This window comes from Narcine bancroftii, chromosome 9 (genome assembly GCF_036971445.1).
Source record: "Narcine bancroftii isolate sNarBan1 chromosome 9, sNarBan1.hap1, whole genome shotgun sequence".
Lineage (NCBI taxonomy): Eukaryota > Metazoa > Chordata > Chondrichthyes > Torpediniformes > Narcinidae > Narcine > Narcine bancroftii.
The window spans coordinates 82519401-82534704 of NC_091477.1; the positions used below are offsets into that span (position 1 = coordinate 82519401).

Below are 15304 nucleotides of genomic sequence, written 5' to 3' on the forward strand. Positions count from 1 at the left end.
ATAGGTACTTAGGGAGGAAAGACATTAGACAGTTGTTCTATACTTACATTCTATTTATTTATTCTCAAATATATATCTTACCTGCTTGAAATATCTTGCTCTTGAACATTTCCCGGTGAAGTTATTTTGAAGCTTCTTTCTTCAAGGGACTGACTTAACTGTTGAGCTTCTCCAAGAGTGCAGGAGCCAAAGTGATTGGTTAGAGTCTCTGTGCAAGTAACTTTACTCTGAGTTGAAATTGAACTGATTTCTTTTTTTAGAAGATTTTCAGTGTTTGATGCCAACTGACAACTTTGGGAGTCACTGCATCTTTGTGACCGATTTTCCTTTTGCATTTCATTTAGTCCCATAACTGACAAAGGTCCATAACAATGGGGCAACATTTTTGTGTCACCACTACTCCAGTCCATAAGTCCAGGGTTCTTTGGTACTGATGACCTAAACCAAAAAGAACGTTAGGTTCTTTATGCCACGAACTACTGAAACATGTTTGTAATTTAAACAAAATATAAAATGAGTGTGATTATTCTTTAAATGTATGCAAATTTTTATTTGCATTTGGGGAAGTTGGATGGCACGGTTAGCTCAACACTGTTATAACACCAGCAACTCAGATTCGACCTGGTGCTGTCTGTAAGGAGTTTGTAGTTCTTCCCGTCTCTGCATAAGTTTCCTTTGGGTGTTCTGGTTTCCTCCCACCCTTCAAAAGGTTTGGGGGTTGTAGATTAGTTGGGTGTAATTGGGCAGCATGGCCAGAAGGGGTTTTAACCAGGCTGTATGTCTAAATTTTAAAAAAATTAAAATATAGAACTAAAAGTATATTTTTAAAATCACACAACTTTAATACAAGATCACTCACCATCTCCAGAGTTATTGATAGTACAATTATTAACAGCTTTAGAATATTATTCTCAACATTTAGGTTGAAGACCAGCATTGACATATTTTCTCCTTGATTATCAAATGGTCAAGTGAGAAGGTTTCCCATTGAGAAATCTGATTGCTGATTGGCTGTCAACACCTAAATCAATTAATATTATCAGACATAACATTGATAATAATGCAGTGAAACGCTGAAGTAAATATAAAAATCTTCAGATGCTGGGGTCTATTGCATTGAACAAAAGAGCCGGAAAAACTGAGCAGGTCACACAGCATCCATCAGAAGTAAAAGGCAGTACTGACCTGCTGAGTTTCTCCAGCACTTTTGTGTAAGACAAATCTGAGCCTGTCCAGCAGCACTGATGTCGCCTTGCTTATACTGATTGTGAAGTCACCCATAGTTCAGGCTGTAAGCATCCTGACGGCCAAAAATACAATAAAAGCCAATACTGCAAAGTGATTTTTACAGAGTGGCCTTTTTGATAAACTACCAGACAACATGCAGATACAGAAGAATGGCCGGAAGATAACAAATTGACCAAAGGAATGGAATTAAACCTCTTTTGATTTTCACCTCCTTTTCCCTCCTCACTGTGACACATGTTTGAGAACTTCAAGCCAGTCCCACACTTACGTTAAGCCAGGTTCATCCCTGTACTTTCTCAATGATCACTCCTATTCGTGCTCCCATCTACTGGTAAACTAGATTCACCCATGTCCAGATGGATCTGTGTTAAGTCAAATATCAACCCCAAATATGCCACAGTGCCAAGCTGCCTGCACTCACTACTAAAGTACAGTGAGATTCTCACTTACTCAGCATTGCCACACCAGCATGAATCTGTGGAGAGAAACTGCTTAAATCATCCCAGGAAATATCTGAGCAGAAGCAAGGTCTTGCATGAAGCCAATGCTATCACTTGGTAAATCTGGAGGGGCAAATGGGACAGCTGAGGGAACCAACCTACAAAGCGGAGGGCTTTTCCCCATCTTAGCCAGATGTCAAAAGTTTTAAATGTTTCCAAATGGCAGACACTGTAGGCACATGGCTGCGGAATGGACCCAGCCTGTACAGAATCAAGCTGAATGCCATGCACTGGCCTGTACTCTTACTCTTCATTGCAAGATCCTCGCCTGTTCAATGTAAACACTCATTCAGAACTCTGGGTATCAGGACTCTCCAGGGTAACCTTATAAATATGTAAATGAAATAACAGAATCATTGCAATTCCCAGATTTCCCATGAGGCACCTACTTCTAAGCTGTGTGACTCTTGCATTCCTTCCCAAATTAAATAAATACAACAGCTGCTTGCAAACTGATGAGTTGCAATGTGAATCATCAGGAGGCATTGTTGTGAACCCTTGGTTATTGTTTTTCTGTGAATCTCTGATCAATCTTTAGGCAAGACCTGATTCATTACAAGCTAATTTTATACTTGTAAATCTAGATTTTTAAAGGGAAGGGGAGGGGTTGGTTGGCATTGGGTACAATGCCTTTCGGATCTTAGTGGACTGTGTTTATACAAATTACCCTACCCCAGAACAACTATCAATGTCAAACAAATCTAGCCGCTTTACTTGTTTTTTCAATACTCAACTCAGGAAATTCCCTTTCTGTATAATTAGGTGCAAAAATGGATGCTGCCAATCCAGGCCAGAGCTGCTCTATTGAAGGTGTCATCCATACCATGAGTGTCAAGGTCCTCTCTGGTCTTCAGTGGACTCAAAAGTTCCAGTGACAGACACCAATTTGTGAGCAGTTGTGATTTATAGCCCTTATTGAGCTTTATCGTGACAGTATATACAATATTATTGTTCAGGTTATCAAATTATGGTTTGTGGGAATAAAACAACTGTCTGCAGACACCATGATTGAAGTAAAAACACAATACTAGAGAAACTTAGGTCAAACAGTTCACTTTATAAAGGAAATATAAAGATACAAAATCTTCGTTTAGAGTTTCAGCCCTTTATCAAGATATATGCTTGATATTGTTTGATGATCAGTTGTTTGTGGGAGATTCTGTATGAAAACTGGCTTATGTTTTCCTATGATACAATAATGATTGTGTTTCAGAAGTACTTAACTGGGAAAAAAACATTTCAAGGTGTTCTGAAAAGGAATTTTTTTTTTTCCTGGTGCTAAAGTAAGAGTTGCTGTAGTAACAGAGTGCACTCTTTGTTTAAATTATTATGTGGAATTTACAACAGAGAAACTGGCCATTTAAAGCATCAGCATTTAAGTTCCTCAAGATGATCTGCTTTAATTTCTTGGGCAGCATGTATTTGCAGTCTGACAAATGTAGGTTGCGCTTTGAGGACCCATTGCCTGGTGTGTCCTCATGAATGGTTGCCAGATAACAAAATGAAGGCACCTTCCATTCTTCTCAGAGAGGATTGAGAATGGCCTACTTTCACTCATATTGTATTCAGAGGTTGAAGAATCCAATGTGTGACCTGCAGATTCTACCCTGTGTGGGTAAGTGGAACAAGCTGTGGATTGCTGGCAAGTAAGTTAAATGATTGTGTGTTCTTCTGCTGTTTCCTCTTGTCCTCCACCATGCACATTGACATTGTGGCTCACTTACGGAGCCAAGCTTATCCTAAACAGAGCCCTGATGCTGACTTTACCAGTCTGACCAGTAAATTTGCAGGATATTGCTGAAGTAACTCTGGTGGCACCTCTTCATGTGCTTTGGAGATAAGCAACAACCTCCAGAAGGCAGACAAAGCATGAAGAGGTGCCACCAGTGTTACTTCAGCAATATCCTTAATGTAAGTGCTAGATTGTAAAAACACAAAGCTGGAGAAACTCTGAGTTTCTCCAGCTTTGTGTTTTTACTTCAACCACAGTGCCTGCAGACTTTTGTATTTTACAAGTGATCGATTTACTGCTGCTCAGTAGACAGAAAGCTTTCTCCTGGTTTGTTGTTTAGTCTTTGAACACTCTTATTCTCAGGGAGTCAAAGGCTGTGTTGGTCCAAGAGGTGGGGTGGAACCTGTGATTTTGTATTTAATATTTGCTTTGCTGATATATGGTAAGTTCACCAGGATTTCATCATGGATCTAGAATCCCAACTTGTCAGAGGCAGGGGAAAGTGTGTCACCAGGAGCAGGTTAGTGGAGGATTTACAGCCCATTTAATGATATGCTTTAATAAAGGAAGTAATGGTTAGAGTTTGACTTTGGATTGTACATATATAAAAGCACCAACTATATTCTGTGGCTCACAACTGATGATAATGTTATCTTGGCTCTCAGTTGGAGGCATTAAAATTTGAAGTTTGCCATTAATATGAACTGGCTTTAGTCACAGAAAATTTGGAGAGGGCTTGACAGGGTAAATGTCAAGATGTGGAAGATGTCATAAGAAGATGAGAGGATAGTCATTAAAAACTGATATGCATAGAAATTTATTTTTGCAGAGAGTAATGAATTTTTGGAATTCTTTGCTCCTGAGGGTTGAGGAGGTCAGATCATTAGATACATTTAAAGTGAAGCTAGATAAATTTTTGAAAGAACAGGGAACTGAAGGTTATAGGAAAATAGACAGTAGAGTTATATCAGCATAGATCAGCCTTGACCATATCAAATAGCAGGGTAGGCTTGGCCTACTCCTTTTCCTACTTTATTCTGCCCTTGTGGTCTTGGGATTGGGTCGATGATAATGATAATGAGTTTACTGTCACATACTTTCAAGTTCATGTTTATTTGCCGTCCGATTGAATCAGTAGAACCCAATGAAACAACGTTCTCCAATCCACAGTGCAAAACAAATGTACAGACAATACACACATAAAGACAAATGATACGTTATCAGAGTACATATGTACATTTATTAAAATAAATGTTATTAATAAATCAGAGTCATGGAGAGTTGTTTTCACAGTCGTTCAGCAGTCTCACTGCCTGCGGGAAGAAGCTGTTACTCAGCCTGTTGGTACTGGCTCTGTTACTTCTATATCTTTTTACTGATGGGATGAGCTGGAAGATGCTAATGTACATATGCACTGCAATTTTTACTTGCTGCAGATGAACATGTACTTTGTCAAAAAAACAAATACAATAATATACATTTGATTAAGAAGCGATAATACATACAAAAGATAGATGGTAAATAAATATTCATAGTTACCATTGAGCAAGAGAAAAAGTGGCATTTACAATGTGGTAGAGCAAGGCTTGTATGTTATTGTGGAGCAGACAGAGGATAATGACAAATTTTTGAAGGTAGCCAAATAGGAGCAGGATCTTCCATCTGCCCTTTTGGTAACACTGTGAGGTTAAGAAAGAAGTTAGTGCTGCTCCATATATTTTTCTCTGATTTGTCCTGTGATGACAGTCAGGTCCAATATGACCCCTGATGGAAAGAATCCATACTCCAATTATTGGATGAAATCTTTGGCCACAGAGAGATCAGGCGTTGGAAAAGAATTCTTGAGGAAGGCAAAAGGAACATCCCTCAGGTCAGTGAAAATCCCTAAGGTCATTATTCACCTCAGATGAGGAAGATGTGGACACAGGCAAGACAGAAGCATCTCTCCAACCTACAGAGATTTTGTCTCCTTCAATCACCTTTTTTTTTCTCACCAGTGGGATAAGCCTTTTCAACCCCTTGTAGAGCAGGGTTCAAGATTGGAGCAGAGAGCACGTAGGCGAGTGAAGTTAAGGACATTCACGTCAAAGGTACAATATTGATTAAGGAGCTCTTAGAAGTGGTCCTTCCTGCATATACTGTTTCCTTCATTCTTAGCTCTTAGCAAGTCTTTGTGTATTTGGATCATGAATGACCTCTGATAAAAGTAACATAGCAGAATGTAAAGTATATTGGATAATGGAAGTGAATAACAATACTACAAAATTGCAATTTACAATTTTTGCACCACGAAGAGAGATTTCTGAAGTGTTTTAAAATAATGTCAGTATTGAACATCTTTTAAAACTCCATACATCAGTGAGATCTAATGTTGCAAAGCTATACCCATTATCTAATATCAGTAAGGATGTGAAGAATTTATTTATTTTTAACAATGCATCTACTTTTTTTTAAAAAGATCATTCTAGTTTTGTGAGCTGAGTCCTTATGCTGGGCTCTCAAAAATAGAATTTTGTTTTGTTCTTCAAACTGATGTTCAATGTGGCCGATATGTTTGTCGCTGAATTGGTTAAAGGGGAAACCCTGACTTTGCATGTCACTTGAGCTTTGGGAACAATGGGTGAATGGTGCAGCCTGAAACAAGAGATGGGCTGACGTCAAATCTGGATCTGGAACTTGTGGTGCATCTTCAACATATTGTAGCAAACTCTCATCATCAAATAGGAAAACAGAGTGTTCCCGTCAAGGAGAACGCTTAAAAAAGAATTTCTAAACCTAGAACATGGGCACATAATTATAAATACATTTAAATGCAAATTATGATATTTTAATCAGAAAAAGGCAGATGCATTTAACTTGGAAATAGGAATACAAATAAAGTTTACAGACAAAGCAATCAAACACATATAACTACTTTTAGTTAGACTAAAAGGAACAAAAAAAAACAAGTCTGGAATACTTGATACATTGAAAGCCTAGAAATTCTGGTAAACTTGAATCAAACTTTGATCACTGGGAACAGTTCTGGTTGGCATATTCTAAAAAGAATATAGAGCACGGGAAATGTTGCAGAAACACAATTAAAAGAACGATATAATAATTGCAAGATTTCCTTATCTTGGGGAGAAATAAGGGTGGTGGATAAGAGCAAAATTAAATTCATTAATGTAAAACTAGAAACTGTAAGTAATCTGACAATATAGATGCATCCTGGGAGGTGAATAGTACATATGCATTTAAGTGGGAACTAGATATTTAAACGAGGGAGAGGGAACAGAGAAAGGGATGCATGAGAAAGAATGCTAAAAAATTCGACTGAACATCGAGTGGAAGGTTGGGCTGAATGGTTTACTTCTGGGCCGTGCATTCTGCATGCATTTGCTATACAGGTATGGGTCTATGGAGAATTATTGTGCCCAGTCCCAAATCAATTACAATCCCATTCGAGAGAGATCACAAGATGTGGGAACTAAATTGAATGACACTCTGACGAGCATGCTAGGGTTCAAGAGGGGATGGAATATCATGTTCACGAAAAAGTGAAAGAAGATTCATTCCTTAACCAATTCTGCTGTCACTGAAATGTGAAACAGAAGGGATTCAAACATCAACTCAGCTTCTCCCTCCACAGGTGATGCCTAAACTGCTGGATTTTCCAGTATCTTCTAATTTTATTTGAATTTAATTCACCATGACAAGCTCAAAACATTTAAATCTACAGATTCTGGAAGGCAGTTTTAGGTCCTTGAGATGAAAGGCCATTATTCTAAAACTTTCCCTCTGTTTCATTCTCCACAGATGCCAACTGATTTGTGATTATTTCCAGCATTTTTTTTTTGTTTTTATTTCAAATAGATTTAGAGCTCATTATAACCAAAATCTTTCTGCTACTTGGAATTAGTTTGTTTTTTTGCCTCAGTTCAAGTAACACCCTTCTCAGGTTGAGGAGATCTTAACTGCAGGAATAGACCAGTGCAATTCAATCATGCACATTTATTCAAACATTGTGAGAAACTGTACACATTACATTATTGCAAAGCTTACCATGGAACCACTGGGATCGTTTTAATCCTACCAGTAGTCTATGACTTCAGCATGCACATTTGTACAACATTTGACAGAGTTAACACACAGTTAAAATCATGGTATTACAACATAGAAATGGGCCCTTTGAACCGTGAGGCCATGCAATCCAATATCTATTTACATTAATCCTACATTAATCTCATTTTATTATTTCCACATTCACATCAAGATTATGACAAGCCTCTCATGGAATCATGGTGAAATTCATACTATCCTTTCTGCACATTTGCCCTGGCCCCCTTTGCCACCACATGCAATAAGGTCAGGATTCCCCTTGTCCTCACCTACTACTCCACCAGCCTCCACATCCAACATATCCTCCTTTGCCATTTCCGCCACCTACTACGTTATCCCACCACTAGACATATATTTCCATCTCCTCTCCACCTTCTGCAGGAACTGCTCCATCTCCTCCCTCCCCACCAATCATCCCCTTGGGACCAACCCCTGTGACTTCAGAATATGCTCCACTTGCACCCACGCCTCGTCCCTCACCACCATTCGGGGGCCCAAACAGTCATTCCAAGAGAAGCAACCTTTCACTTGTGAATCCGCGGGGGTCATCTACTGCACCCGGTGCTCTTGTAGTGGTCTCCTTTACATCGAAAAGACTGGACACAGACTGGGAGATCACTTTGTTCAGCACCTCAGCTCTGTCCACCACAATAGCTTGGATCTCCCAGTGGTCACCCATTTCAATTCTCCATCTCATGCCCTTACTCGTGGTCTCATGCACTGCCAGATTGAAACCAACCGTAAATTGGAGGAACACCATGTCATCTTCCAAATGAGCACCCTGCAACTGGATGGAATTAATATTGACTTCTCTGGCTTTCATTAAAACACCCCCACCCCTTCTTCCCCTGTCACCTCTCCTTTCCCTGTCTCCTTTCACACAGACATGATAAATTCATTTAGTCCCCTATCATATTCAATTAACTCCTTTTGTTGGTCTGGATTCCTCCCCCATTGTTTGAATTCTGAGACTTACTGTTATATTTTGCTTCTGCCTTTTTTGATTTTTCCTTGAGGAAGGGCTCAGGCCCGAACCATCAGCAACATATCTTTGTCTCCTATAGATGCTGAAAAGACCGACTGAGTTCTTCAGCATTTCAGTGTGTTTACAGCCTATAATTTGTGTTCATTCCCTTCACTTTCACTGCACACAATTCAAAAGGAACTGTTTACCTCTGTCCTTACCCAAGGTTGTTGCTGAATAATGGTGACGTTTGCATATGCTGTGGAATGTTTGTGGGAATTTTCCAGCAAGGCAATGAACGGGAGGGTTTGAGTATGCTTCCTAGATGAATTGGTCTTTCCTGTAGCCCTTCATTCTTCATGCAGTGATCTAATCAAACAGAAACCCAGAAAAAAATCCATTTTCAAGATAGCTTGCTACATTGCCACACAATTAAGTTAAAAAACAGATAATTAGTTTTCTGTAATCTTATAATTTCCATTTCCATCAGGGCATTCACATTAGGAGTATTGAGAACTCTGTAAAGTGATTTTTTTTTAAACTCAGTCTGAATGAGAAATCTATTTTATGATTTTGTATTTTTATAGATTTTGACTGTTTCTTGTATTTTGTAATTTATGAGCAAAACACCAACAGAATATTAGCAGGCAACCTATATGCAATTTTATTGAATACTGAACAAGTAAACCTGTTTTAAATTAATGTGTTGAGCCTATCAAATCATACTTATTCGGCCTAACCTTGAACCCTAGTACTTAATTTGGAGACAGTGACAATGGCGACAGAAAAGACCATTCAAACGGATTGAATAAATCCAGTTTTGTCTCAGAATTGACCTTCAATCGTCGGGTTGGTGACCTCAAAATTCAGGCTCAGAAAATCTACGAAGACTCAAAATTCTGAATTTACTCTAGCCCTTCAGCCTCGTCAAAAGTCTTCATTTTGTAACTCTGATGCAATATTAATTGTTGTACATACATGGAATGAACTGGTGCTTTTATACTTACAGTACAAAAGAACCTGATGTTTAAGACCAGGTCAAGCCAGCAGCTATCTACCATATAAATCATGTTCAACCTACTCAACAACTGCAAGCCTGCATCACTATGCACACACCAGTGTTAGCTTCTCATGCTGTACATTGTATAAATGACCCTGAGATAATATTATCAGAAGTTTCCATCTGATAATAAAGCAGCCCTTGTTAAATCCTTCATGAAAGTCTCTTCTACAATTGATCAACTTGTAATAATGAAAATCTAAAATCCACCAAAATATGATAAAATGTTAATCTGTTAAAAAATTCAATTGTTCATTTGTATTTTAAATTTTAACTAATACATTGAAAAACAAATGTTCACATTATTATCCCTCAGACATCTTGTGCCCTATTTAAGAAGCTCATTCAATTCTGTGGAACCTTCCTAATTAACTGCATCCATGCCAATCTTGTTGTTCCTTGATTCTGCTTCCCCTTTTGCTGTTTTTTTCCTCCTCTAATGTCGTGCTTACACCTCCATTCTATTGAAGATTGCTCCAGCCTCCCCTATATACTCACCGCCGTTCATCATTAGTCTCTGTACATATTGAATTTAGAAATCCTCGTTTCTGTTGCTTTCTCCATATCCGGTCTCATCACTGTCTTAAATCAAGAAAATGCTGGCTGCACTCACCAGGTCACACCTTGCTTTTTATTCTCAATATTGTACGTGTTGGAACAAAAAAAAAGTCTTATTTTATTGCTTCAGGGGAGGCCCCAAATTTAATAGCTCTGAAGATGGGTGGTTGAGTCAGATGTAGAGTTAACGTATGTGGCATCTGATGCAAAAAGCACGGCAATTTAATGTAGTGTGCTAATTAGCACTGCTCACTATGCTATTGGTTGGTGATACACTTCAGCAGGGGTCAACAATGTGAATGGTTGGCATCAATTAAAGCTGGCCTGAGCCATATAAAAATGAACTTCTATTACTTAGCATCAATCTTAATCACTTAAAAAGTGTGGTAAAATGTCCTGGAGTGAATGCCAGTATTCATCAAGAGAACAAGTATGTTGCCTTTTCAGGGCATCTCAAGGTGCTTCAGAGCCAATGACATAGTTTTTCAAGTGTAGCCATTTATACAAGATACAAGAAAAGTGATTTGGGCAAAACAAGCTCTCACAAACAACAATCTGATAATCAGATAACGGCACCATGGTTCAACTATACAGGGTAATCCTTCCGGTTGGTCCATTTTAATTTTCCCGTGAATTCACATTCTCCCGTGAATTTTTCCTAGTTGCCCTGGTTTCCTTCCACATTCCATCGATATTCATTTTGTTAAGTTAATTGATTACAGTGCCAGTGACTTGGGTTCAAATCTAGCACTGTCTGTAAGCAGTTTGTGCATTCTCCTCATGACCTACGTGGGCTTCTTCCAGGTGCACTGGTTTCTGCCCACCCTCCAAGATGTACGGGGTTGTAGGTTAATTGGGTGTAATTATAGGCAGCACAGATCTCAATGACTGGAATCAGCTTCTCTCGTGTTGTAAATATTTTTAAAACCCCTAATATGTAACTGAATGACATAATTTGGGGAGGGTTACATGAGGGGGACTGAAGGGAATATGGGCAGAATAGTTTACTGTGAAAATTACGGGGCAATGGGATTGTTTAGTGAGTGGATATAGACTCAGTAGATTGAAATGACTTGCTTTTATGTCATAAGGAAATTTTTAAAAACTAAATGGATTGAGAAATGCTAACTTGAGGATAAATATTGACCAGGACATCAAAATCTCCCCTTATCTATTGGAAAACAGAGCCATGGGACCCTTCAAATCCATTTGTAAGAGAAGTTGGTTTACTATTTTATCTAACAAAAAATTGTAGTAATTCCTTACACTCTACTGGAAATTTTACATTCAGTGGAACTTGAACCCAAATCTCTCTGACTCAAAGTTGGGAGTGGTCTCAAATGAACCTTTGCTAACATTATAATAATCTAAAATAATTGCACAACATGGTGGTGAGTGGATTTCCACAATATTCCAGCACTACATTTAAGAATGTGGGATAGAAAAAAATATAGAGAAAGAAAGGCTCTGCTGGAGTTGCTCTAAAGCAGTGCAGCTGCAGGTGTGGACTCAGGGGAACAGGCAGCAGAGACCTTGTGCTGCTCTTAAGGCGTCATCTGCCCAGCCCTAATGCCAGTGGCTCAATACATGCATTAAACAGCAAGTGAGAGGAGCTCACGGGGTTTTTAAAAGAAAATCCTGTAACCATGGGCTGTGTCCAAGATGGCAGTGGCCACGAGTAGTTGCAAGCTCTGGGGAGCAGCAGACCAGTGCGGGGACCAGAAACTGGGAGAACACTTCCTGTTGAGAAGGAGAAGCACAGGAGATAACGCTAGAGAACAGTGACCACAGCGGCAGACCAACGATGGGCCAGCGGATGAGGGACCCACACAGGCTGCGGGCAACTTGTGGTCAGGGGACCTGCACAGGCTGTGGGCTACTGGAGACTGGTACATTGGAACCAGGTATGAGAGCCAGAATTTGAAAGGGTGCTGAGGACAAGAAGAGGTCCTGAAGGGCTTCAGGCACTGATATCGGAGGTTAGGATCTGGAGTTTGCTTTGCCGGTGGATTGAACAGAAATCTGTACAGATGCAGAGGCTGCGGGGTCACTGGAGACAAATGCATGGACTCTTGCTTGTCTTTCTCCTATGTAAGGGCAACCCTAATGGTGATGCTTTGTCTGCCTAATGACAGGGAGAAGGCAATTTTGTGTCATATTACATGCTCTGACAATAAAGGAATCTTGAATCTTAATGCTCCATTTCACGAAATTAAACTCTTGGAATACAAATGAGTTCAATGACAAGGGTCACAGTCTGAGTACCAATATGGAGCAAGGACTGGTGAACGACAAATGGCAGATTCATCCACCTGCATCAGTAATCTTAGAAAATGTTCAATGCTCCATAGACCATCACATATTGTCCGTTAGTCTTCCCCATTCAAGACTCATGGATTTCTATTAACCAATACTATAAGTTTCACATCCTTAACTTATAATCTGCACAAACTGCTACCTATTCATCAGATGTCATTGGTGCTTCTAATAATAGCATGTTTGCTTCTGAGTCACAAAACAGTGGATACAATTTCACCAGACAAGCATAAACGCAGTGGAGTATTGAATGAATGCTGTACTGTTGAATGTACAGTTTCAAGCTGTAGCCCCTTCATATGTTTGGTGAAAAGATCCCACAGAATTACTTCCAAGTAAAATGTAAAAAAAATCAAGTGTGAATCAACATTGCAATTAAATAAATGATCTCGTTTGTCATATTGATGATCGCAAAGCTTACTGGAATTATCCTGTAAATATACATACTTTATAATTTGAAGATAATGACATAATGTAGTGCTCTTGCCACTGTGTAAATAATGTGTTAAATTAAAACAGAGTGATTAAATGGCAACAGCATAATTAAATCACTATTCACTTGTACAAATTAATGTGTTAATAATGGGCATTTGGACAACAAATTGGACAAGTACCGTTGACCACGGAACTGTCTCCCAGCAAAACGCCAGTACTTTAAAACAAGAAGGAAGAGAAAATAAGTTCTGTGAAATAACAGAAAATTGGAGTGGTGGGAGTGTGGAATGAGCTACCATCTGACGTGGTAAATATAGGCTTAATCTTAAGTTTTAAGAATAAATTAGATACATGGATGGGAGAGGTGTGGAAGGTTATAGACTGGGTACAGGACAGTGGGACTAGTGAAATAATGTTTCAGCACAGACTAGAAGGGCCGAATCACCTGTGCTGTAGTGTTCTATGGTACTATTGAATTTCAATGAGTTGATCTCGTTGCTGTGAGAGATATTTCTTCCTGAATTACACATTCACTCCTCATATCTGTGTTACACAACAGTATTCCTGTTATCATATTTCCACCAATGATCTTGTAAAGATAATTAATTTACAAAGGCCCACGCTACATTCTTATTATTGTCACATTCTTCACACTTTGAGTCCACCTCCAGTTTTCTGTAGCGATAACCCAGCAGCCTCAATTTTTTTTTTACTTTTGGGGAATGGTGGTACATTACAATTCCTTTGCATCCTATTCATTCAATCTGTTATGAGCGAAGAGTACAAATTCAATCAAAATCTATTGCAAAAATTCAGCATAATTTGGAATCCTTGCACTGTAGATCAATGGTTTCATCCAAAATGTAACATTTTCTTCAATTCAATCATTAAAATCCAAAAATTGTAAATGCTGGAAATGTGAAATGAAAACGGAAAATTCCACAAACACCCAGCAGGTAAGAGAAACAAAGCAGGTTGATGACCCATTATCGGAGGTGGGAAAGAGAGGAAAAACATAGCTTTAAGTTGCAGAGAGGATGAGAGAGGGATGAAAATTCTTTGATGTGGTGATAGCAGCTGAAGAAGGTCATCTGTTTGATTAATTAATGAGAGAACTGAGAGAGAATAAAAAGAAATGAAAGGACAGGTGAAAACTGTAAAATGCAGGTCAGAAAATACCCAATATATGAGGCAATGTCTGTGGAGAGAGAAAAATGAACAAAATTACAACTGAAATGGCCAGTTCTGAAGCATTGGCCTTGTTACAACAGAGCAGAAGGCCATAGAGAGGATAGAATGCAAGTGAGGTGGAAAATTGAAGTCCTGTATAAAAGCCCAGGTATAATGCAGTCCAATGTAAGCTTATGCAAAAGCACCTCATCTTTCCTCTAAGCACACTGCAGCCTTCCAGATTTCTACAAATTCTACAACTTCAGTTATCTAACTTGCATGTGTTCTCCTGCAAGTCATCCATAATACCAGCTCAAGATTTCTCTCTCCATGAACTTGACCTGAACTGCATTTGTCCATTTTGAAGCTTTACATATTCCTTTGTGCTGTCAACTCTGCAACTGCTCTCATCTCACAACTTTTATGCTCCACATTCTCTCTCTCTAACTGTTCTCATAAACCTATCAACCACTCGTCAAAGCACACAAAGTTGTCCCTTGACAATTTCTACAAGTGCACCTACTTTTACTGGATGCAATCCAGTGTGGTCTGGGAGGTGCTCTGCTCAAAACTGGAAGAAGCTATACAAGGTAGTGAATTCAGCTCAGAGCATAACAAAAATGTCCCTCCCTCCATGGACTCCATCTACATTTCCTGTAGTCTAGGAGAGGCAGCTAATACACTGAATGGCCCATCACAACCCAGATACATTCTCTTCCCCCGCCTGCCAATGGGGAGAAGGTTCAAGTGTGAAAGTGTGCACCAACAGGCCTAAAATTTTCTTTACCACATCCATAGTTTCTCGATGTGGTGTAACACAATAGGGTAGGGGGCGACCTCACTACACTGTACAGGCTGGCCCACCTCTGCCTCTATAAGATTCCCAATAAAGATTGGTAGTCCTAGTCTTCTCCCGACATACCAGCCTTGGATCCGGGCCAGCAGCATGTAAAGATATGCCTGATATTTCAGGTTATTAAAGCCTTTAGTCACTCACTTCAAGTCTGCTTGTGGTTATTGATCGTGCTACACTGAATAAATCTTGCTGGCCTTGTTTGGTGTTAATTGATTTTACTTTTCATTGTAACTTTACGTTCTGTAAATTGTGTCAGTACTTTTATAATTGTTTGCTTGCAGAATGCGCTTGTTTTTATTGATACATAGTTATTGTACTTGAATATAGCACTATTTTTATAACTTCTGGTTGGATGCTAATTGTA

The 15304-nt window shown here is 39.1% G+C and overlaps 1 protein-coding gene across 1 annotated transcript in view; it reads right to left on the reverse strand.

The window, feature by feature from the left end:
* Positions 1-15304, reverse strand: part of LOC138742348 (ephexin-1-like) — a 73793-nt gene that overhangs the window by 40605 nt on the left and 17884 nt on the right. The window contains 2 exon segments of the mRNA XM_069896647.1: positions 82-438; positions 8767-8914. Of these exon segments, the coding sequence (XP_069752748.1) occupies positions 82-438; positions 8767-8914 (505 nt within the window).